This window comes from Phyllobates terribilis, unplaced genomic scaffold (genome assembly GCF_046119375.1).
Source record: "Phyllobates terribilis strain yellow unplaced genomic scaffold, ASM4611937v1 Scaffold_2__4_contigs__length_985480577, whole genome shotgun sequence".
NCBI lineage: Eukaryota > Metazoa > Chordata > Amphibia > Anura > Dendrobatidae > Phyllobates > Phyllobates terribilis.
Genome location: NW_027362762.1, coordinates 931491212 through 931515058, shown reverse-complemented (window position 1 = coordinate 931515058; position 23847 = coordinate 931491212). Strand labels below are relative to the sequence as shown.

The window sequence follows — 23847 nt, the reverse complement described above, 5'->3', positions numbered from 1 at the left end:
ATTTCAAAATCGCACCATGGGTCAATTTCCACAGCGTAGAGAAAAAAAAAAAAAAAAAAAAAGCACAGTGGGCATGAGATATCTATAACTCTCATCCACTTTGCTGGAACTGGAAGAAGCTGCAGTTTTTTTCTGCATGTAAATATGCAGCATATACACTGTGGGAACTGAGCCCAAAGTGATTATCTGATATCGGTAAAAAAAAAAATACCTGCCACGAAATGATAAGAAAAATATTACTTACCTGTTAAATCGCCATTTTCCCAGACCCTTGGCTTTTATTATCCCAATCAACCCCTTTAAAAATATTGTTTCTAAATAGATGGATTTTGAATATCTAAGACTGGTTGTCCTAGGCTGCGTCCACCAGCTCTACGGTTGTAAGGTGGATGGGCATGCTCAGATCATACTGCCCTATTTTCTCCCATACACTAACAGTAGGAGCTACAGGGTAGTCTGAGCCCTGAGCTCCCAAACAGAAAAAAAGCATCATGGCTTCTGTTTTCTGTCCTGCTCATATCTCATAAGATTGATAAGATTGATTAAATTGCTATCTTGCGCTAGAATATACAGATGTGTCCACCCTCACCGTCCCTTATACTTCATCTAAGGGGTTTTCTCATCTTCTCTCTTCAGGAGCGCACAGCTCCCCAGCCATCCCAGCTTCCTGCTTGCTAGGGGGCGGTGCACTCCTGAAGATTGACAGTTCAGGAACATGATCATAATATGCTAACAAAACCCTACAAAAGGTTTCAATCCACCTGTATGAGGAAGTAGACTTGTATGAGGAGTTAGGCTTGTATGGGGAGTTAGGCCTGTATGGGGATGTAATTTTGTATGGGGAGGTAGACCTGTATGGGGAGGTAGACCTGTATGGGGAAGTAGACCTGTATGGGGATGTAATTTTGTATGGGGAGGTAGACCTGTATGGGGAGGTAGACCTGTATGGGGAGGTAGACCTGTATGGGGAAGTAGACATGTATGGGGATGTAATTTTGTATGGGGAGGTAGACCTGTATGGGGAGGTAGACCTGTATGGGGAGGTAGACCTGTATGGGGATGTAATTTTGTATGGGGAGGTATGCCTGTATGAGGAGGTATGCCTGTATGAGGAGGTAGGCTCTCATGGTGAAGTAGGTCTGTATGAGGAGGTAGGCCTGTATGAGGAGGTAGGCTCTCACGGTGAGGTAGGCCTGTATGAGGAGGTATGACTGTATGGGGAGGTATGCCTGTATGTGGAGTTAGGCCTGCATGGGGAGGCATGCCTGTATGAGGAGGTAGGCTCTCATGGTGAGGTAAGCCTGTATGAGGAGGTATGACTGTATGAGGAGGTATGCCTGTATGGGGAGGTAGGCCTGCATGGGGAGGCATGCCTGTATGAGGAGGTAGGCTCTCATGGTGAAGTAGGTCTGTATGATGAGGTAGGCCTGTATGGGGAGGCATGCCTGTATGAGGAGGTAGGCTCTCATGGTGAGGTAGGCCTATATGGTTGCATCTCTCAGATCAGATCTGATGCATTTAAGTGCAACAAATAAAAATTCACCTTGAAAAGTAAAGTCAAGCCAAGGTGATCCGCTCTGTAAACATACTATTCATCACTAGCTAATTATTCTTTCTGAGTCTTGCGATTGTATAAAAGTAAGTATATCAGCCATTTTACTAATTCATTATTTTTAGTTTATCTTCTCTTTGAGTCATAAAATAAGAGTTTGTCCTTCAAAGACCAACGTACGTCAAGGACCTTCCATTCACGTTCTAACAGTAAAATGTTGATTTACACGTACCAGTAAATATAACATTTTCTTATATTTGAGTGTTTTTGATGACAAGAAAAGCTTAGTCTATAGGCCTATCCTTGGTGTAATGGACTCCATTATAACTCAGTGGGATCTGTCTGGATTTGGTGGCATCTTTGTAAAATTGAATCCAACATATTTGACAAAGCACTGTTAAAAAAAATTCTAGGACTGAAAAAAAACAAATGGTTAGTCCGTAGGATAGGTCATCAATGTTAAATTGGATGGGGCCAACTACCGGCACCCGGTTGAGTGGTCACTTCAACATAGGTGAACGGTAATAAAAACATTACAGATATCAAGATGTCAAACATTGAATAGGATTCTACAGAGATGAGCAAAATGATTCGTAACTAATCCAATTAGTTAAAAATTTCCTAAAAATTTTAGATTGACAAGAATATGAAATTTTCATCATTTAAGTTGCATGAATATAGTAAAATTCTGGTCATCTGGGCCACCATTATGCTGGATACTTTTGAGGCCTGATTCTCAATACAGCAGCTCCCCATCCAGTCTCCTTCTCGCTTCGTTTTTTGGATTAGTCTTTGGCTCAGATCTTCCAGTGCTGACTAGACATCCCATTGTCATGTTGGGTGCAACACACATCCTTGTCATGAGTCATGTGTGTTGCACCCCACGTAGCAGCATGGTGAGACATGTAATTAAAGTGCATCATGCTCCCCGTGACCACATGAGGACTAGTCAATACCAACAGATCCAAACCAAAAACTGATCCCAACGAAGAGGAAGACTGGGCATGGAGCTACGGTCAGGACAGGTGAGGCTCGAGCCCAGGACAGGTCAATATAATGTTTTATTAATTTTTAACTCCTTCCAGTAACTTAGTTTATTGAACTGTGGGGTGTCTGGAAAGACCTCAGAGCATTCAAAATGTTTTTTCAAAGCAGATTCGATTCGGAACAAATATAACCAAGACCGAATCAAATCTTCCAGACAAACAAATTTCAAAATGGAATTTCGAGACATTGGCACAAATCTAGGCCTGAACCCTCTATGCAGTGCAATGCCCTTTCAGTTTCAAAATTGGTTGTGGGTTTGGGGTTGGAGTCAAACCATTCTTAATATTGATGATCTATACTAGAGTTGTCATCTACTTTTGTATCCCCTTTTAATTGGATGTCATTAAGGTAGTGTCAAGAGAGCCACTATTTTTTATGTCCCTTTAAGAAGAGAAGCCATGATGGATGGTACAGTCAACACAACCCATTTTTTTTGTCATTGGTTGTAAGCTCACTTGGTTATAGAAGTTTCTCGGGCAAATGTGATTGATGAGTGATTAACCGGAAGATGTTTTGTTCCACTCTGCTCTTGAGATAAGATAATTTATCTCCTGGGTCATGTAGACACTGATCAAACACACAGGGCGTCATGCACTCTGGATTATTGCGAACATACAATCAGGCCTCTAATCTACATGAGATATTAGGGATCAGCCTTCGTGATGTTTGTACAATGAAACAGATATACGGCTTTGTCCTTGGACAATGATTTCATCTTTATTATCTTTTTGCTAAAACATAACCCAATGGTTCCATTTTTTATTTAGTTTTGGGTACTGTACCGTGACTAAAATACTATTATATCCTACTCCTAAGTTTCCTTTCAGGTATATATTTTAACCAGCTAGATATGTCCACCTTTACCTTCCCGTGAATTTGGTTAAGTAAACTATTTTCTAACAGTGCTAGTAAGACCCTCAACAGGCTGAAATCCACAACACAACCAATAAGCCTCCACATATAAAGATATATAGAATATAAATCGCCCGACAGAGTATCGCAAAATCATGATTTTTTTTTTTCAAAGCTGATCTACTCGTGGTCATGTCGAACCAGGTAAGGAAGGACACATCTATAGGAAACACTTACCTTTTTGGATGGTTCTGTGTGGAGTAATTTGGTTTAGGGTGTGACCTACATTTTTATATATTTCACGGGGTAGTCCAGGATTAGAAAAACACTGCCATAGCTTTCTCACATTCACATCTCTAGATGAAACCCATGGACAGGTGTAGTGCTGGTTTTTGGAAGAAAACTGCCATTTTTTTAAGATCACCAAGAGGACCCACCATCTAACTATAATTGCATCATAATTTCTACTGGACCTCACTAGCACTGCCCCTGGGAGAACCTTCTGTCTTTAGCTGAGCAAATTCAATCCTCATCCTTCTAGAGAAATGTCTCCTAAACAATAACTATAGTAAAAGTTTTGTTAAGAAAGTTTAGAGGGTATGATTAGGCAAGAGACAAGAATGGATTGTAAGGAACTCCGGGAGAACCTTGTATGGGTTCTTACTTTGTGTAACTATCTATCCATCAAAATCCATCGCCACACCACATGGGCTAATAAAGTCCTATTTTTTCATAAAAAGAACCATGGGAGTGCTGCCTACCTTTTTTACCTAGTATCCATCAAAATGTCTATGAAGAAGGGGCAAATGCAACATCTTCCTATTTTGCTTATGAACAACATAAAAACAACAACATCTGAGGCTAGTACGGGTATCGGGATGCTACATCGAGTATCTCACTTGTTCCTAACCACCATCCATTCATGAACTGAGCAACTCTTACGATTGGTAAATCATCTCATAGTTGTCCATTGGGCCAATGGAAGTCATGATCGGTTAATCGTCTCATGGTTGTCCATTGGACTAATGGAAGCCTTGATCAGTTAAGCATCTCATGGTTGTCCATTGGGAAAATGGAAGTCTTAGAATTGAGTCTGATACAGACTCCTAAGAAAAAATGTCTCATGGCCCCAAGAATGTTTTAAAATTCGGGCAATATAGAAGACGAGGGCTGATTTTTAGAAAAGTTCTACGAGATTACAACTATGGTGGTCTTACACCTAGACTGGATTAGGTCCATGGTCTGCTCTTCATTTTTATAAATATCTGATGTTTTCTAAGATCTTTTTTTTTGTTGCATGGTTAATTCTGAAATCAGATTTTAGAAGATGCTCCCCAATTACAGTATGAGATATATGTAAAATAACATCATCTACAGTTCGGAATTTGCCATCAACATTTAGTAAAGTCTAGCCATCTCTTTACGATGACATCATATGGACGCATGGTGTTCCACTAAGCTGGCATAAGGGTTTACAGTTTATTATGGAGGGGTACGGCAGTGGAGTTTACCAGCACAGAAGGCCCCAAGCAGACTGTGGGAGGTGTCTGACAATCAAGTTGTGACCTTAGTACCTTGTTGCATGAGAGCTCCAACTCCAAACCAGAAACTATTTAGCAAAGTAAAATTGTTTTCCACGACATCTGAGTCAGGGTTGCACGGGTGTGGGTTATACCACTCGTATGGGGTGAACCTGTGGTTTTTAACAGAGACAGTCTGTAAACATCAGATAAATGTAAAACATCAGCAAAACCTGCTAAAACAGCATGAAGAAAAGAGAAGGCGTCAAGACTTACTATATAAAGCATTCACAACATTTCTGTGCATTGACAAGATCAGCGAAGAAGATTAAAGTAACACTCCAGGCAGAACTGAGGGGATATTTTATGCCAAGGGGATGGGGCAAGATGACATTGCATCTTTGGTCTTCTTGGAAACCTTGGGTCATTCACTGCCCCGACCTAGGCTATGAGCCACATGTAACAATGATTTTGCCTGGAGTGTTCTTATTATTTATGGAAAAGTTTTTTCTTGGTAAATCGAGACAATTCAAGATCTCACTTCAAGTTCCTCTATCTAATGTCAAAGGAGAAATCAAAGTATGAGACGTTAGCCCTACGGACAACATTTACATTGGCCAAGCTAAACAAGGAAGTGGCTCTCAATTGACAGTGATTGATAGGACTGAAAAGTGACAACCATTTTAATTTTTTTGGCACAGTCCTTTGTCATCACTTTCCTCCAGTTGTGTGGAGGAAAGTGATAGGAGGAAATAGGAGGATGAAATGTAATCAAGATTGACTTCAAGTTTTAATGCGTTTTGATAAGCCATCAAAAACTGGTCAGATCCATCACATGATGGACAACTATGGCACCCTGCATACACCTTTGACATCTAGTAGGGTCCATCGTTTTGATAGAAGTACATCACATGATCTGGAGTAATCTACGATGGAGGATTCTGAAGGAAAATCTCCAAAGCAGATGTTGATACAGAATGACAATCACGATAAGCAGGATGTCCAAAGAAATCCATCTTGACATCTCAATTTTTTAATATAGGAGCCAAGAAATCAAAGATTTCGCAATTTTATGTATTTTGGCTGGAACCACCCAACATCTTAGTCAAAGTAACCAGTCTTTGGTTTATGCTGCCTTTACCTTCTAGAAAGGATGATAAAACCTGAATGGAAAGGAAAGGAGACCCTAGCTTCATCGCCCATCTCCAAATCTCATTGACAGAATGAACCTGGGCAAAACTCTTTCTATATTGACGGGCAGGGTCGGAACCTAGGTGAGCGGTAACTGGCCATAGGGTCATGCAGCAATAGTCTTCCTAAGTGAAGAAATATGTGTAGGACAACACCCTGTGGTGGATATGAGGTCCATGGAATAGAAACCTCAGCTCCTACTGGCCCTATCTTCAAGAATGAACGATCCTCTGCGAGGAGCCCTAAAGGGAGAAAAATCAGGTATGAGGTAGCACTTTATGACTTGTGTAATGGAGATCCAAGCATCTACTGGCCATATCTTTATGGGTTAAAACTTTAGGGACATAATTTAATTTTCTTTTTTGTTTTTTTTTTGCTTATTAAATTCATGTATTTGTGGTTACTAATCATTTTTGCAATTGGGTTTCATTACAAATTTTTCACCGGTTGGTTTTGACAGGTTCTATGTTTCCCGTCACATACAACTTTTATGTGGTCTTCGGTCAGAATTAGCTCACTTACGGAACATGGAGGCTACAGAAGGCAAAAGGTGTAAAAGTTTTAATGAAACCCAATTGCAAAAATTATTTGTAGCCCAGAATACATGCAATTAAGTAAAAAAAATAGTTTTCAAAGTAATCTGTGCAGAGCTCCCTCTCTACATGAGTAAGCAATATTAGAATATAAGGGAGTGGATAACCGTCCGGGGAACCTATACCTTCTACGTGGACGAAAGAATTAAGGTGTCCTCATGACCTTGAAAGGTGGTAATGTGGTCACATCTGAGGTCTTATTATGGGGCTTTTATAATAGACAAGTGACCGTTATATGTCGGTAAAGAGCTCTAGGTTGCATATTACGGCATTTAAGCAAACATCTCCATTAAACCGATAGCGTCAGGCTTACATATATTGACTAGGAAGTGATCTATGGCTTTACACAGTGTGATAAATCCAGACACTAATATATTCCTGTCTCGAGTACGCCTGTAACTTGTTTTCACGTGGGTGTAACGCTTCTCTGCTGAAAGGTTTTTCAGGACATCTCGAACGGATCGGCAGACGCATAATCAAAACCTGAAATCTGATAATGACTTAAAGTCCTTTAGTCATTGGGAAATCACTGCTTACTTAGGAAACCAACTGCACGGGTAACACTACTTAGGAGGTAATCAGTAACTGATATTTGCTTTCACAGGAGGCAACGGCTGCCAGATTACCTTCGACATGTATTATGAATCGGAACAGCTACACCGAAGTAGCCTAATATGCACTTACTGGAAAAGCTAGGTAATTTCTGTCTGTCTAAAAAAAGAGGAAAAGGTGATAGAAAGAAGTCATTTCTAAGATAAGGGAGCTGTGGAGTTTGTTTTTACATAATGTATGTGCCAGGTTGGCTTACTATGCAGAACCGAAGGTGAATCTACGCTATATTATGTAGATCCAAAGCCAATTCATAAGGGGGTAAAGGTGTAATCGATTCAAGGCCCCAGCTACATACGGCTTCAAGACATTGGAGCTTGAAAAAAGTGAACGTTCAACAGTATAATCTGCTAGAAGAGGTGATTATGCAGCTTCTACATTTATTTATTACTAAGGGTCATAGCTCTATTTTCCTTACATGAGTTTCCAGAGCCTTAGTCCCAGTCTGAACTGCAAGCTAGAGGAAATCAGATGGTTTAGTGGGCAGAGGGGGAAAAACATATGTGTTGAAAAAAAGAGGGGAGAAAAAAAAGGATGGCCTGTAAGAAACTGAGATTATGCATGGGGGGGGGGGCAGTGGGAGATTAGGTCGGAGATATATAGAACGGAAAGGTAATGGACTAGAGATTAGGTCAGAGATGTATGGAGGGGACAGGCTATAAACTTTAGATTAGGTCAGAGAAGTATAAAGGGGACAAGTTAAAGACCTGTGATTAGGTCATAGATGTATTGAGAGGGCAAGTTATAGATCGGAGATTAGGTCAGAGATATATGGATGGGATAGGCTATAAACCTGAGACTAGGTCTGAGATATATGGAAAGGACAGGTTATGGACCGGAGATTAGGTCAGAGATATATGGATGGGATAGGCTATAAACCTAAGACTAGGTCTGAGATATATGGAAAGGACAGGTTATGGACCGGAGATAAGGTCAGAGATATATGGAGGGGACAGATTATGGACCGGAGATTAGGTCAGAGATATATGGAGGGGACAGGTTATGGACCGGAGATTTGGTCAGAGTTGTATGGAGGGGACAGGTTTTGGATCGAAGAATAAATCAGAAATGTATGGAGAGGACAGGTTATAAACCTGAGATTAGGTCAGAGATGTATGGAGGGGACAGATTATAAAACTGAGATAAGGTCAGAGATGTATGGAGGGGGCAGGTTATAAACCTGAGATTAGGTCAAAGATGTATGGAAGGGACAGGTTATAAACCTGAGATTAGGTCAGAGATGTATGGAGAGGGCAGGTTATAAACCTGAGATTAGGTCAGAGATGTATGGAGGGGGCAGGTTATAAACCTGAAATTAGGTCAGAGATGTATGGAGGGGGCAGGTTATAAACCTGAGTTAGGTCAGAGATTAATGGAGAGGACAGGTTATAAACCTGAGATTAGGTCAGAGATGTATGGAGGGGACAGGTTATAAACCTGAAATTAGGTCAAAGATGTATGGAGGGGACAGGTTATAAACCTGAGATTAGGTCAGAGATGTATGGAGGGGGCAGGTTATAAACCTGAGATTAGGTCATAGATGTATGGAGGGGGCAGGTTATAAACCTGAGATTAGGTCAGAGATGTATGGAGGGGGCAGGTTATAAACCTGAGATTAGGTCATAGATGTATGGAGGGGGCAGGTTATAAACCTGAGATTAGGTCAGAGATATATGGAGGGGACAGGTTATAAACCTGAGATTAGGTCAGAGATGTATGGAGGGGACAGGTTATAAACCTGAGATTAGGTCAGAGATGTATGGAGGGGGCAGGATATAAACCTGAGATTAGGTCAGAGATGTATGGAGGGGACAGGTTATAAACCTGAGATTAGGTCAGAGATATATGGAGGGGACAGGTTATAAACCTGAGATTAGGTCAGAGATTTATGGAGAGGACAGGTTATAAACCTGAAATTAGGTCAAAGATGTATGGAGGGGACAGGTTATAAACCTGAGATTAGGTCAGAGATGTATGGAGGGGGCAGGATATAAACCTGAGATTAGGTCAGAGATATATGGAGGGGACAGGTTATAAAACTAAGATAAGGTCAGAGATGTATGGAGGGGACAGGTTATAAACCTGAGATTAGGACAGAGATGTATGGAGGGGACAGGTTATAAACCTGAGATTAGGTCGGAGATGTATGGAGGGGAGAGGTTATAAACCTGAGATTAGGTCGGAGAACTAGGGAGGGGACAGGTTATAAACCTGAGATTAGGACAGAGATGTATGAAGGGGACAGGTTATAAATCTGAGACTAGGACAGAGAAGTATGGAGGGGACAGTTTATAAACCTGAGATTAGGTCGGAGATGTATGGAGGGGGCAGGTTATAAACCTGAGATTAGGACAGAGATGTATGGAGGGGACAGGTTATAAACCTGAGATTAGGTCAGAGATATATGGAGGGGACAGGTTATAAAACTAAGATAAGGTCAGAGATGTATGGAGGGGACAGGTTATAAACCTGAGATTAGGACAGAGATGTATGGAGGGGACAGGTTACAAACCTGAGATTAGGTCGGAGATGTATGGAGGGGAGAGGTTATGAACCTGAGATTAGGTCGGAGAACTAGGGAAGGGACAGGTTATAAACCTGAGATTAGGACAAAGATGTATGAAGGGGACAGGTTATAAATCTGAGACTAGGACAGAGAAGTATGGAGGGGACAGCTTATAAACCTGAGATTAGGTCGGAGATGTATGGAGGGGGCAGGTTATAAACCTGAGATTAGGACAGAGATGTATGGAGGGGACAGGTTATAAACCTGAGATTAGGACAGAGATGTATGGAGAGGACAGGTTATAAACCTGAGATTAGGTCAGAGATATATGGAGGGGACAGGTTATAAAGCTGAGATTAGGTCAGAGATATATGGAGGGGGCAGGTTATAAACCTGAGATTAGGTCAGAGATGTATGGAGGGGACAGGTTATAAACCTGAAATTAGGTCAGAGATGTATGGAGAGGACAGGTTATAAACCTGAGATTAGGTCAGAGATGTATGGAGAGGACAGGTTATAAACCTGAGATTAGGTCAGAGATATATGGAGGGGACAGGTTATGGACCTAAGATTTGCTCAGAGATGTATGGATGGGATAGGTTATGAAATAGAGATTTCGTCAGACATGTATGCAGGGGACAAGTTATTAACTAGATATTAGGTAAGAATAGCTCATTCAACCGTGTAGTAGCTGCTGCTGGGTACTGCAGCTCTATTTATTTGAATAGGTGCAGTACCCAACCGTGACCACTACATATTTAACAGAGTTGTGCTGTTCGGCTCCACAACTGATAACTTCCACCGCCTGCAACTGAACAGCTGATCGCTTGGGTGCTGGGTGCCGGATCCCCACTAATCGGATACTGATGACATATCCAATATCTGCTGAACAGATTGTGGGCACAGTTGTAAAGTTGCAAATAAATTTAATTTTTTGTCAGAAGGCACATAACCATGGTAATCTGCAATGGACACTGACTTTCTCATCCAAGCAATCCTATATCCTAGACCTTTTTAGATTCACCAGATCAGCTTTTCATCCACCCGTCCCTATGGGTGTCTTTTTTCCTTAGAAAACACATGAATAGACTTTTAGGAAGACTCTGTCTCCAACCTGATTAACTTACACAGTTACAGTTGTGAGCACACGCTATATCTGCCCTACCAAGCACGTTAGATAGTTATATAGGCATAAACCATCTGATAGACTCCCTTTAAAGAGGTTGTGTCACTTGCCGTATATATGTAATATTTTTACCTGGTGTAAATGCCGCTGTTCTCTTGAATCCAAAGCTGTTTTTCTTTTCTTCCTGTCCCTCTCTGTTCCTGAGATATGACCTCCTCTTCTCTGTATATAAATCAAGTCTTTTTAGGAAGTGGGCGTGGTTCTTTTCTCTGTGGGTGACTACTTGATGACCACACCCCCTTAGCTAAGAAAGCTATATTTGTATACAGGGACAAGGAGGCCATATCTCAGGAACGGAGAGGAGCAGGAAAAAAAGAAATACAACGTCGGATTCAGGAGAACAGCGGCATTTACACCAGGTAAAAATAAATATTATTTATGGCAAATGACAGGTCCCTTTTAAGGTGAGATACTGACTTTTTTAGGCTGCCACTAAACATTGTTTATATATTTATTTATATTATTCTGGATAGACTTAATGGTGAAGAGTTAAAAAGAATAAAATAAAAATATTAAAAGAAGGGCAGGGATTTCACCGTAATAATTTGCAAGATAATGAATTTCTAACACTACCCGTGGAGCACTTCACTCGTCATTACCACAATTAACAGGAGCAGATGTATATAGCAAATAAGAGATATGAAGACTTTTTTCTTAAGTGGTAGAAAATTACTAATCCTCTCTCAGGAATAAGCAAACATATCCTCCGGCTATAGTTAAAGGGATTGTCAACGGATGAATCTAAGGTAACATATTCATTCATTACTTCGTTCAATTAAAAAAAAAGATAATTTCTTGGTACAGATTGCTAAAAATGGACCCTTTGAGTCTAGGCAATAATGGGCGAGCCAGCCAGGAACGCTTCTCCGCTCCTTCCCAGAGCAGGTCTATGGTATTTAGAATTGCAAAACTCTTTTAATTGCCAATGTCATACCAAATACATTTTAATTACTGTTTCAACACTATGATTAATCGGTGAATCTATTAACTCTTATAACTCAGGGGGCTTAGTTTAGCTAGAGTAATGAAACCAGATTGTAATAAACCCACTAATTAACAAGTAAATATTCATAGATGACTTTGAACATACTTAGCCAAATGGAAACAGATTTTTAGTGATTTTTTTTTTTTTTTTGTTATTAAACAATACATCAGGTTTGGTCTCTGTGCATATGAAATGACTGTAGTTACTCTGCAAAGGAGAGGGCTATTTATCAGAGGGATGGCTGAAAAACTTGTACATTCCTGGCAGAAGGAAAATAAGTCTAATGTGAAAAAAAAAATAGACAAATTGCTTTCTTAGAGGAAATAAAAATTACTTTTTTGGCGCACAGAATTTGTCATTTATCTCCTGCAATCTTCTGCGGCAAAAAAAAAAAAAAAAAGCATATCGGTGATCTGTACCAAGTGACAAAGTTATCTTTGCAGGTTCAGGAGTTCAGCAGTGTCGTAAAGTGAGAAGGATGACAGCAGGACATGGGCGTCCCGATTCTGCAGGAGGCAGTGACTGGTCCACCTATGGGTTATGATTTTAGGCATAATCTTAGAAAATAATCCCAGTTCGGATGGATTGACGTCAGGATCGTGTATACGTTTCTTTGTAACCATATATCACATCTATATGGCAGCTTCTCTGAACTTCCATAAAACGTCTTGTTCCATATAGGCATTTAGATGCCAGAGATGCATTGCTGACATAAAAAGGCATTGCTTATGGGCAGGATATGTGTTAGATCTAGAGCATAAATGGCAAACTCTGGCCCACAGGGTGGTTTTATTTGGCCCGCGATACCAGAACCACCACCCCTATGTGGGGCCCATTATACTGTATGGAGGACTATGTGGGGCCATTATTCTGTAGGGAGGACTATGTGGGGCCCATTATTCTGTATGGAGGGCTATGTGGGTCCATTATTCTGTATGGAGGACTATGTGGGCCATTATTCTGTATGGAGGATTATGTGGGGCCATTCTACTGTATAGAGGACTATGTGGGGCCCATTATTCTGTATGGAGGACTATGTGGGGCCCATTATTCTGTATGGAGGACTATGTGGGGCCCATTATTCTGTATGGAGGACTATGTGGGGCCCATTATACTGTATGGAGGACTATGTGGGGCCCATTATTCTGTATGGAGGACTATGTGGGGCCCATTATACTGTATGGAGGACTATGTGGGGCCCATTATGCTGTATGGAGGACTATGTGGGGCCCATTATACTGTATGGAGGACTATGTGGGGCCCATTATACTGTATGGAGGACTATGTGGGGCCCATTATTCTGTATGGAGGACTATGTGGGTCCATTATTCTGTATGGAGGACTATGTGGGTCCATTATACTGCATGGAGGACTATGTGGGGCCCATTATTCTGTATGGAGGACTATGTGGGGCCCATTATACTGTATGGAGGACTATGTGGGACCCATTATTCTGTATGGAGGACTATGTGGGGCCCATTATTCTGTATGGAGGACTATGTGGGGCCCATTATTCTGTATAGAGGACTATGTGGGGCCCATTATTCTGTATGGAGGGCTATGTGGGGCCCATTATTCTGTATAGAGGACTATGTGGGGCCCATTTTTCTGTATGGAGGACTATGTGGGGCCCATTATACTGTATGGAGGACTATGTGGGGCCATTATACTGTACGGAGGACTATGTGGGGCCCATTATACTGTACAGAGGACTATGTGGGGCCCATTATTCTGTACGGAGGACTATGTGGGGCCCATTATTCTGTACGGAGGACTATGTGGGGCCCATTATTCTGTATGGAGGACTATGTGGGGCCCATTATTCTGTATAGAGGACTATGTGGGGCCCATTATTCTGTATAGAGGACTATGTGGGGCCCATTATTCTGTATGGAGGACTATGTGGGGCCCATTATTCTGTATGGAGGACTATGTGGGGCCCATTATTCTGTATGGAGGACTATGTGGGACCATTATACTGTATGGGTGACTATGTGGGGCCCATTATACTGTATGGAGGACTATGTGGGGCCCATTATACTGTATGGAGGACTATGTAGGGCCCATTATTCTGTATGGAGGACTATGTGGGGCCATTATACTGTATGGAGGACTATGTGGGGCCCATTATACTGTACAGAGGACTATGTGGGGCCCATTATTCTGCATGGAGGACTATGTGGGGCCCATTATTCTGAATGGAGGACTATGTGGAGCCCATTATTCTGTATGGAGGACTATGGGGGGCCCATTATTCTGTATGGAGGACTATGTGGTGCCATTATTCTGTATAGAGGACTATGTGGGGCCCATTATTCTGTATGGAGGACTATGTGGGACAATTATTCTGTATGGAGGACTATGTGGTGCCATTATTCTGTATAGAGGACTATGTGGGGCCCATTATTCTGTATGGAGGACTATGTGGGGCCATTATACTGTATGGAGGACTATGTGGGGCCATTATTCTGTATGGAGTTCTATGTGGGGCCCATTATACTGTATGGAGGACTATGTGTGGCCCATTATACTGTATGGAGAACTATGTGGGGCCCATTATTCTGTATGGAGGACTATGTGGGGCCCATTATTCTGTATGGAGGACTATGGGGGGCCCATTATTCTGTATGGAGGACTATGTGGTGCCATTATTCTGTATAGAGGACTATGTGGGGCCCATTATTCTGTATGGAGGACTATGTGGGGCCCATTATTCTGTATGGAGGACTATGTGGTGCCATTATTCTGTATAGAGGACTATGTGGGGCCCATTATTCTGTATGGAGGACTATGTGGGACCATTATACTGTATGGAGGACTATGTGGGGCCATTATTCTGTATGTATTTCCATGTGGGGCCCATTATACTGTATGGAGGACTATGTGTGGCCCATTATACTGTATGGAGAACTATGTGGGGCCATTATTCTGTATGGAGGACTATGTGGGACCCATTATTCTGTATGGAGGACTATGTGGGGCCATTATACTGTATGGAGGACTATGTGGGGCCCATTATACTGTATGGAGGACTATGTGGGGCCATTATTCTGTACAGAGGACTATGTGGGGCCCATTATTCTGTATGGAGGACTATGTGGGGCCCATTATTCTGTATGGAGGACTATGGGGGGTCCATTATTCTGTATGGAGGACTATGGGGGGCCCATTATTCTGTATGGATGACTATATGGGGCCCATTATTCTGTATGGAGGACTATGTGGGGCCCATTATACTGTATGGAGGACTATGTGGGGCCATTATTCTGTACAGAGGACTATGTGGGCCCATTATTCTGTATGGAGGACTATGTGGGGCCCATTATTCTGCATGGAGGACTATGGGGGGTCCATTATTCTGTATGGAGGACTATGGGGGGCCCATTATTCTGTATGGAGGACTATATGGGGCCCATTATTCTGTATGGAGGACTATGTGGGGCCCATTATTCTTTATATAGGACTATGTGGGGCCATTATTCTGTATGGAGGTCTATTTGGGGCCCAGTATACTGTATGGAGGACTATGTGGAGCCCATTATACTGTATGGAGGACCATGTGGGCCCATTATTATGTGTGGAGGACTGTGTGGGGCCCATTATTCTGTATGGAGGACTACGTGGGGCCCATTATTCTGTATGGAGGACTACGTGGGGCCCATTATTCTGTATGAAGGACTACGTGGGACCCATTATACTGTATGGATGACTAGGTGGGTCCATTATTCTGTATGGAGGACTAGGTGGGTCCATTATTCTGTATGAAGGACTATGTGGGTCCATTTTTCTGTATGGAGGACTATGTGGGACCATTATTCTGTATGGAGGACTATGTGGGCCCATTATTCTGTATGGAGGACTATATGGGGCCCATTATACTGTATGGAGGACTATGTGGTGCCCATTATTCTGTATGGAGGACTATGTGGTCCATTATTCTGTATGGAGGACTATGTGGGGCCCATTATTCTGTACGGAGGACTATGTGGGGCCCATTATTCTGTACGGAGGACTATGTGGGGCCCATTATTCTGTACGGAGGACTATGTGGGGCCCATTATTCTGTATGGATGACTATGTGACGCCCATTATTCTGTATGGAGGACAATGTGGGCCCATTATTCTGTATGGGAGACTATGTGACGCCCATTATTCTGTATGGAGGACAATGTGGGCCCATTATTCTGTATGAAGGACTATGTGGGGCCCATTATTCTGTATGGAGGACTATGTGGGGCCCATTATTCTGTATGGAGGACTACGTGGGGCCCACTACATTGCATACTGGTCGGCCCGCAACTTTGTCAAAGTTTTTCCTTTTGGCCCTCTGTGTGTTTGAGTTTGACATCCGTGATCTAGACCTTGGCGGATCGATTTTCGGGACTCTAGTCCATCGACCAAGTCAGTAGTCAGGATGTCCTCAATGCGGCGTGACACACAGATGAGGTCACGCTAGCGAGGCTAATCAAAAGCTGCGCCAGAGATTCTAGAAGATTTGAGTTTTGCGAGCCCCTCGTTCAGCGAAAAGAGACTACTGACCTGGCCGATGGACTGGAGACCCGCGGAATCAATCCGCCCATCTCTAATTAGATTACATTATGGTACCAAATTGTTTGATCCTCACCAGAATGGCATGGTGTTTACTTCCACATTCAAGTCATTTATTTAAAAAGGACTTTACACTTGCCATAAATATATATATTTTTCTATCTGGTGTAAATGCCGCTGTTCTCCTGAATCCAGCATTATTTTTCTTTTCTTCCTGCGCCTCTCTGTTCCTGAGATATGGCCCCCTCTTCCCTGTATATAGATCTAGAAAAAAGAGAGGGGTCGCTCACTGGTCTATTCGGGTGCTCTGAAGAAAAGAGTAATCTCAATTGCAAAAAGAACTTCGGCACTCCATACATGAATATATAAGAAATATTGTATCTAGACTAATGTCGCTTTGAAAAATGAAGGTTTTTTTGCGCATAATTTGGCCAATTTATGTGTGCCCATCAACCACGACAAGGTCACCTTCGTATGATGGGAAACTACGCTACGCTACCACTGGATATGCCACTCTTGGGCTGTAAGCCTGTATTGGCCAAATTATGCGCAAAAAACCTTCATTTTTCAAAGTGACATTAGTCTAGATACAATATTTCTTATATTTTCATGTATGGAGTGCCGAAGTTCTTTTTGCAATTGTATATAGATCTAGTCTTGTTAGTCAAGTGGGCATGATCCTCTGCTCTTCTTTGTCGGTGTCTTCTTGAGGACCACTCCCAATTGGTTAACAAGGCTAGATTTAAAGAAAGGAAAGAAGGGACCACATGTCACGAATGGAGAGGCGGAGGAACAGAAAAGAAAAACAAAACCGGATTCAGGAGAACAGCAGCATTTACAAGTGATGTTGCGCCTTAAGTTCTCGTTACCCCATAACAATGGAAGCAGGATCATCATAGTCATATGCCCTTCCATGTAGGGGTCCAACATTTAGGCCCATGAGCAATGGAGCAAGTCTGAATTTTGGGGACTCATGTCCTTCTAAGGATAACACATCCGTCAGCCAAACTCCTGCATTTAGAAATATATGTCCATGTGGAACAATTGTGTTGGCCAATGTAGTATTTTCTTATATTGTAAGATAGATATTTTTTCAACCAAAAATCTCCACCATTTTACCAAGAAAAATCTTTTGCCATATTCTCAAAATATCATAAAATTAAAAAATAACAGTAGTTTACACAATTCAAATTACTGTCATATAACATAACCACCTACAGTGCTGGCCAAAAGTATTGGCACCCCTGCAATTCTGTCAGATAATACTCAGTTTCTTCCTGAAAATGATTGCAATCACAAATTCTTTGGTCTTATTATCTTCATTTAATTTGCTTGCAAGGAAAACACACAAAAGAGAATGAAGCGAAAATCAAATCATTGATCATTTTACACAAAACTCCAAAAAAGGGCCGGACAAAAGTATTGGCACCCTCAGCCTAATACTTGGTTGCACAACCTTTAGCCAAAATAACTGCGAACAACTGCTTCCGGTAACCATCAATGAGTTTCTTACAATGCTCTGCTGGAATTGTAGACCATTCTTCTTTGGCAAACTGCTCCAGGTCCCTGATATTTGAAGGGTGCCTTCTCCAAACTGCCATTTTGAGATCTCTCCACAGGTGTTCTACGGGATTCAGGTCTGGACTCATTGCTGGCCACCTTAGAAGTCTCCAGTGCTTTCTCTAAAACCATTTTATAGTGCTTTTGGAAGTGTGTTTTGGGTCATTGTCCTGCTGGAAGACCCATGACCTCTGAGGGAGACCCAGCTTTCTCACACTGGGCCCTACATTATGCTGCAAAATTTGTTGGTAGTCTTAAGACTTCATAATGCCATGCACACGGTCAAGCAGTCCAGTGCCAGAGGCAGCAAAGCAACCCCAAAACATCAGGGAACCTCCACCATGTTTGACTGTAGGGACCGTGTTCTTTTCTTTGAATGCCTCTTTTTTTTTCCTGTACACTCTATGTTGATGCTTTTTCCCAAAAAGCTCTACTTTTGTCTCATCTGACCAGAGAACATTCTTCCAAAACGTTTTAGGCTTTCTCAGGTAAGTTTTGGCAAACTCCAGCCTGGCTTTTTTATGTCTCGGGGTAAGAAGTGGGGTCTTCCTGGGTATCCTACCATACAGTCCCTTTTCATTCAGACGCCGACGGATAGTACGGGTTGACACTGTTGTACCCTCGGACTGCAGGGCAGCTTGAACTTGTTTGGCTGTTAGTCGAGGTTCTTTATCCACCATCCGCACAATCTTGCGTTGAAATCTCTTGTCAATTTTTCTTTTCCGTCCACATCTAGGGAGGTTAGCCACAGTGCCATGGGCTTTAAACTTCTTGATGACACTGCGCACAGAAGACACAGGAACATTCAGGTCTTTGGAGATGGACTTGTAGCCTTGAGATTGCTCATGCTTCCTCACAATTTGGTTTTTCAAGTCCTCAGACAGTTCTTTGGTCTTCTTTCTTTTCTCCATGCTCAATGTGGTACACACAAGGACACAGGACAGAGGTTGAGTCAACTTTAATCCATGTTAACTGGCTGCAAGTGTGATTTAGTTATTGCCAACACCTGTTAGGTGCCAAAGGTAAGTTACAGGTGCTGTTAATTACACAAATTAGAGAAACATCACATGCTTTTTCAAACAGTGCCAATACTTTTGTCCACCCCCTTTTTTAGGTTTGGTGTGGAATTATATCCAATTTGGCTTTAGGATAATTCTTTTTGTGTTTTTTTCATTGAAGACAAATTAAATGAAGAGAATAATACCAAAGAATTTTTTATTGCAATCATTTTCAGGAAGAAACTGAGTATTATCTGACAGAATTGCAGGGGTGCCAATACTTTTGGCCAGCACTGTAAAAGATGGTTTACTTGATATTAAAATGTTTATCCCTAAGTAAGTTTCATCTTGTTAAAGGGATCCTATCACTCGCCATAAATATGTAATGTTTTTACCTGGTTTAAATGCCGCTGTTCTCCTGATTCCGGCGATGTTTTTCTTTCGTTCCTGAGCCTCTCCGTTCCTGAGATATAGCCTCTTCCTCTTTGTATTCAAATCTAGTCTTGTTAACTTAAGTGGGCGTGGTTCTGAATTCTTTTCTATGGGCGTATTCTTGAGAACCACGCCCACTTCGTAACAAAACAAGATTTATACACAAGGAAGAAAGGGCCATATCTCAGGAACGGAGAGGCGCAGGAACAAAAGAAAAACATTGCTGGATTCAGGAGAACAGCGGCATTTACACCAGGTTAAAAAAATTTACATATTTATGGGCAAGTGACAGATCCTTTCTAGCTGTTCATCAATTAGATTGGTCACAACCAATATGATTGACATTCCCACAGGGATTCACACCCTACTTTTTTATTCAATGCTGTCATTCAATCCCTTGAAAATTGAGCGGCAACACCTCTGAGTGCTGAACATATAACTATGAATGGCACCTTTAACAATCTAATATAAGAGGACAAGTCAAGAGTTTGTATTTCCTGATGATTTTTTTTTTAAAAAAATGTAGTAAAAATAAGTCATACATTAAGGTAAACATTCAAAGGATGAAAACATATGAAGCTGGTCTCAGCTAAAATAATCCAGACGTGGATATCAATGGAATCACATCAGAGTAAACATCACATTTATCTTGCTGTTGTCTATCGTTTGACCACTGAAAGCAATTACTCTTCAGTAGGGCACAATCACTGACTAAATAAGCAAGGGGGGGGGGTTGTCCTCCTTTGGGAATAATTTTCTTTTTTTGCTTGAATGCACATATTTGAGGCTAAAAATCACTTTTGCAATTGGGCTTCTTTTAAAAATGTTGGCACAGTTTGCCTTCAATAGCCTCGGTGTTATTAGCTGCAGAATGAGTCAACTGAGAATTTGTCAGTAAGCTCATTCTGATGGTCCGAAACCAAATTTTTATCTCTTATTTGCCTTTTTCTGAGCTCCTTTCAACTGATTTATGACCACAGATCAAATCAAAGTTGCTAAACAAAGAGCGTCTAAAAGCCAAAAGGTGCAACATTTTTAATGGAACTGCAAAAATGATTTTTAGCGGAGATCCAGCTACGCAGTAATAAATCCCCCGATCCTCACACTATGATCATAAGTAACAGTCTAGAATGAATTTCACTGGGGCAGTCACTTACCTTGCGATGACGAACAAAACGCAGCTAACACCCAAGCAGGCGAGAAGGACGTACATCCATATGTCTGGAGAAAGTGGGTTCAGGAAAGAAAAGACGCCGGGATTGGTGCCATTGGGTTTCCGATATAAGATGCTGATTCCCAGAGTCATGAATGGCTTGGAGAAGTCTATGACCTTCTCTCTTACATAGGTGATGGTGAGAGGAGCCACAGCCAGGTCGGCTTTCTGTCAATAAAAAACATCTTTTAGTGTTTATTTTTTTAAAAATTCAGATTTTTTTTTAGTAATTTTTGTTAAACGTTATTTAGATTAGTACTGATTAGATTCATTTTTATAGTGCTGGGCCTGATAAACAGTGAGAATAATGCTCGAGCCCACTCGAAGTTGTAGCGCATCAGCCTAAATATCTAGCATCGTTCCTGATCAGCAGGAAAATAAATAAAATGTAGTAACCAAGCTGACAGTGACCATAAGGTTTGGGCCCCAGTCCATGGTTTCCAGGTTTAGTAACCCAGCTGCTACTGTCCATTATTTACCGTCTCCAGTCCCTAGTGTCCAAGTGATTTGTTAACCGAGCTACCAGTGTCCATTAGTTTACTGCCCTAGTCCCTGGATTGCAGTGGATAGTAACGCATCTGGATAGTGACACTGGTGTCCTGAGGTTTAATAACCCACCTGTCAGTGTCCATTAGTTAATTGCCCTAGTACCTGGTGTCCAGTGGTTCAATAACCCAACTATTAGTGTCCATTAGTTTAGTTCCCAAGCTCCTGGTGTCCAGTGGTTTGGTAACCCAGCTGGATAGTGTCCCTAACCATAGTGCATAAGTCACTGGTGTACAGAGGTTTAGTAACCCAACTGCCAGTGTCCATTATTTAATTACACTAGTCCCTGGTGTCCAATTGTTTAGTAATCCAGCTGGATGGTAACCATAAGGTTAGCCCCAGTCCTCGGTGTGAAGTGGTTTAGAAACACAGCTACTAGTATCAATTAATTTAGTGCCAGAGTTCCTGGTGTCCAGTGGTATAGTAACGCAGCGGGTGTTCTCCTTTAGTTTAGTGTCCCAGTGCCAGGTGTGGTTTAGTAAGTGGTTTAGTAACCCAACTGGATAGTAACCATAACCTTAGTTCCCAGCTCATGGTGACCAGAGGTTTATTAACCCACTTGCTAGTGTCCATTTGTTACTTACTATAGTCCATGGTGTCCAGTTATTTAGTAACCTAGCTGGATAGTTTCTATATGCTGAGTGCCCCAGTCCATGGTGTCCAGTGGTTTAGTAAGCAATGTAATGCAGCGGCTTGCGGCATTACTGTAATAGTCCAGGGTGTGTTCTGGCTGACCATGTACCTCTCCCTCAGGTGACTGATCACATGACTGACATCAGCACAGGTCCTGTACACACAGAAGGACTGATCACATGACTGTGACATCAGCACAGGTCCTGTATGCACTGAAGGATATATAAATCTTGGTGCTTTTGAGACAGTGTGAAAGGCAAGAGGCCTGTTCCCCGTGTGTGGGACACCGTTAGAGTGTGAGGCCTAGTGAGGCCTGGTGAGGCCTGGTGAAGCCTGAAAGGCAGAGGCTGGATCCTTGTGTGTAAGAGATGCCAGTAGCCTTGGAAGGTAAGAGGGCTGGAGACCCCCATCTGGGAAGCCGTAAAGCCACAGCTGTGGCAGAACAAATCTGATGGAAACCGCTAGACCCGGCAAAAGGCAAAAGCGGTGAGTTATATGGACATTGATATAGTTACTTTGCTGAAGGCTGTAACTGGAGCCAAGTGGGCCTGTCTGCCACTTGAAAGGCTCTTGGATGTTATGTGTGTAAACATGCCGGTGAGCCACTGAGATGGACTGTGTGATAAGCAGTTATGAAGTGTAATAAACTGCTGGATTTCATGTTACTGGAAAACGATGCATGTGTGCTTTAATTGACCCGGTGAAGCGAGTGTCCCCCAGCATGATGACTAGCGCTGCCTTACAGCCAGTTGCATATATTAGTTAAATGCCCTAGTCTGTGGTGTCCAGTGGTTTAGTAACCCTACTGGATAGTGACTATAACCTTAACACACCAGTCCCTGGTGTCCAGTGGTTTAGTAACCCAGCTACCAGTGTCCATTAATTAACTGACATAGTTGGTGTTCAGTGCTTTAGTAACCCAGCTGGATAATGGCCACAACCTTAGTGTCCAAATCCCTGGTGTCCAGTAGTTTAGTAACCCAGGTACTAGTGTCTATTAGTTTAGTCCGCGAGTTATTGGTGTCCAGTGGTTTAGTAACCCAGCTACTAGTGTCTATTAGTGTAGTCCGCGAGTTATTGGTGTCCAGTGGTTTAGTAACCCAGCTACTAGTGTCTATTAGTGTAGTCCGCGAGTTATTGGTGTCCAGTGGTTTAGTAACCCAGCTACTAGTGTCTATTAGTGTAGTCCGCGAGTTATTGGTGTCCAGTGGTTTAGTAACCCAGCTACTAGTGTCTATTAGTGTAGTCCGCGAGTTATTGGTGTCCAGTGGTTTAGTAACCCAGCTGCAGTTATTTAGTAAACAGACAGATAGTGACCATAAGGTTCCTGGTGTTCAGTGGTTTAATAACCAGTCGGCATAGTGGTCATAAGTTTAGCGCCCAAGTCCCTGGTGTTTACTAACTATTGGTTTAGTGTAACGCATGGTCCATTATCGGTTACCAAAGACAACACCCGAATTATACCGGCCATATGACTTAGATATTCGTTACTAGTCTATTTTTTTTCTTTGTGACTGCTATGGGCTGTAAGGCCAGAGGGTGAGGACTGTGGATGGAGCTGTATAATTATTTTGAGGATCGGTTTTCCCTTCCACAATCACAGAGAAAATCCTAGGACCCTGCTGGTCACTGAGCAGTCCCAGCCAAGCCCTGAGAGCTTCCTTTGCCGGACTGCGCTCGGGTGAAGCATGTAAGCCTACGGTGGAGGTGCCACCATGACCACATCATACTTCGCCACTCTCTGTATCTCTACGGAACGAGTCTTACATTGGAAGCATCAGCACAAGGTGTCATACAGATGACGAACGATGGCACCAATTGTCAGCTGGGTGTCATCTATATCCCCGTTATTAAATATACGGCCTTATTATTTTGA

At 42.1% G+C, this 23847-nt stretch overlaps 1 protein-coding gene across 5 annotated transcripts in view; it reads right to left on the bottom strand.

Moving 5' to 3' along the window:
- GRIK1 (glutamate ionotropic receptor kainate type subunit 1) overlaps positions 1-23847 on the bottom strand; it is a 481071-nt gene that overhangs the window by 89320 nt on the left and 367904 nt on the right. For 4 of the 5 annotated variants that reach the window (XM_073668326.1, XM_073668329.1, XM_073668325.1 and 1 more), the window contains 2 exons: positions 20737-20960; positions 5026-5144 (listed from right to left, as the gene is read on the bottom strand). In XM_073668326.1, the coding sequence (XP_073524427.1) occupies positions 5026-5144; positions 20737-20960 (343 nt within the window). The remainder of the gene's footprint in view (positions 1-5025; positions 5145-20736; positions 20961-23847) is intronic. The other variant, XR_012302847.1, reaches the window with a different exon arrangement.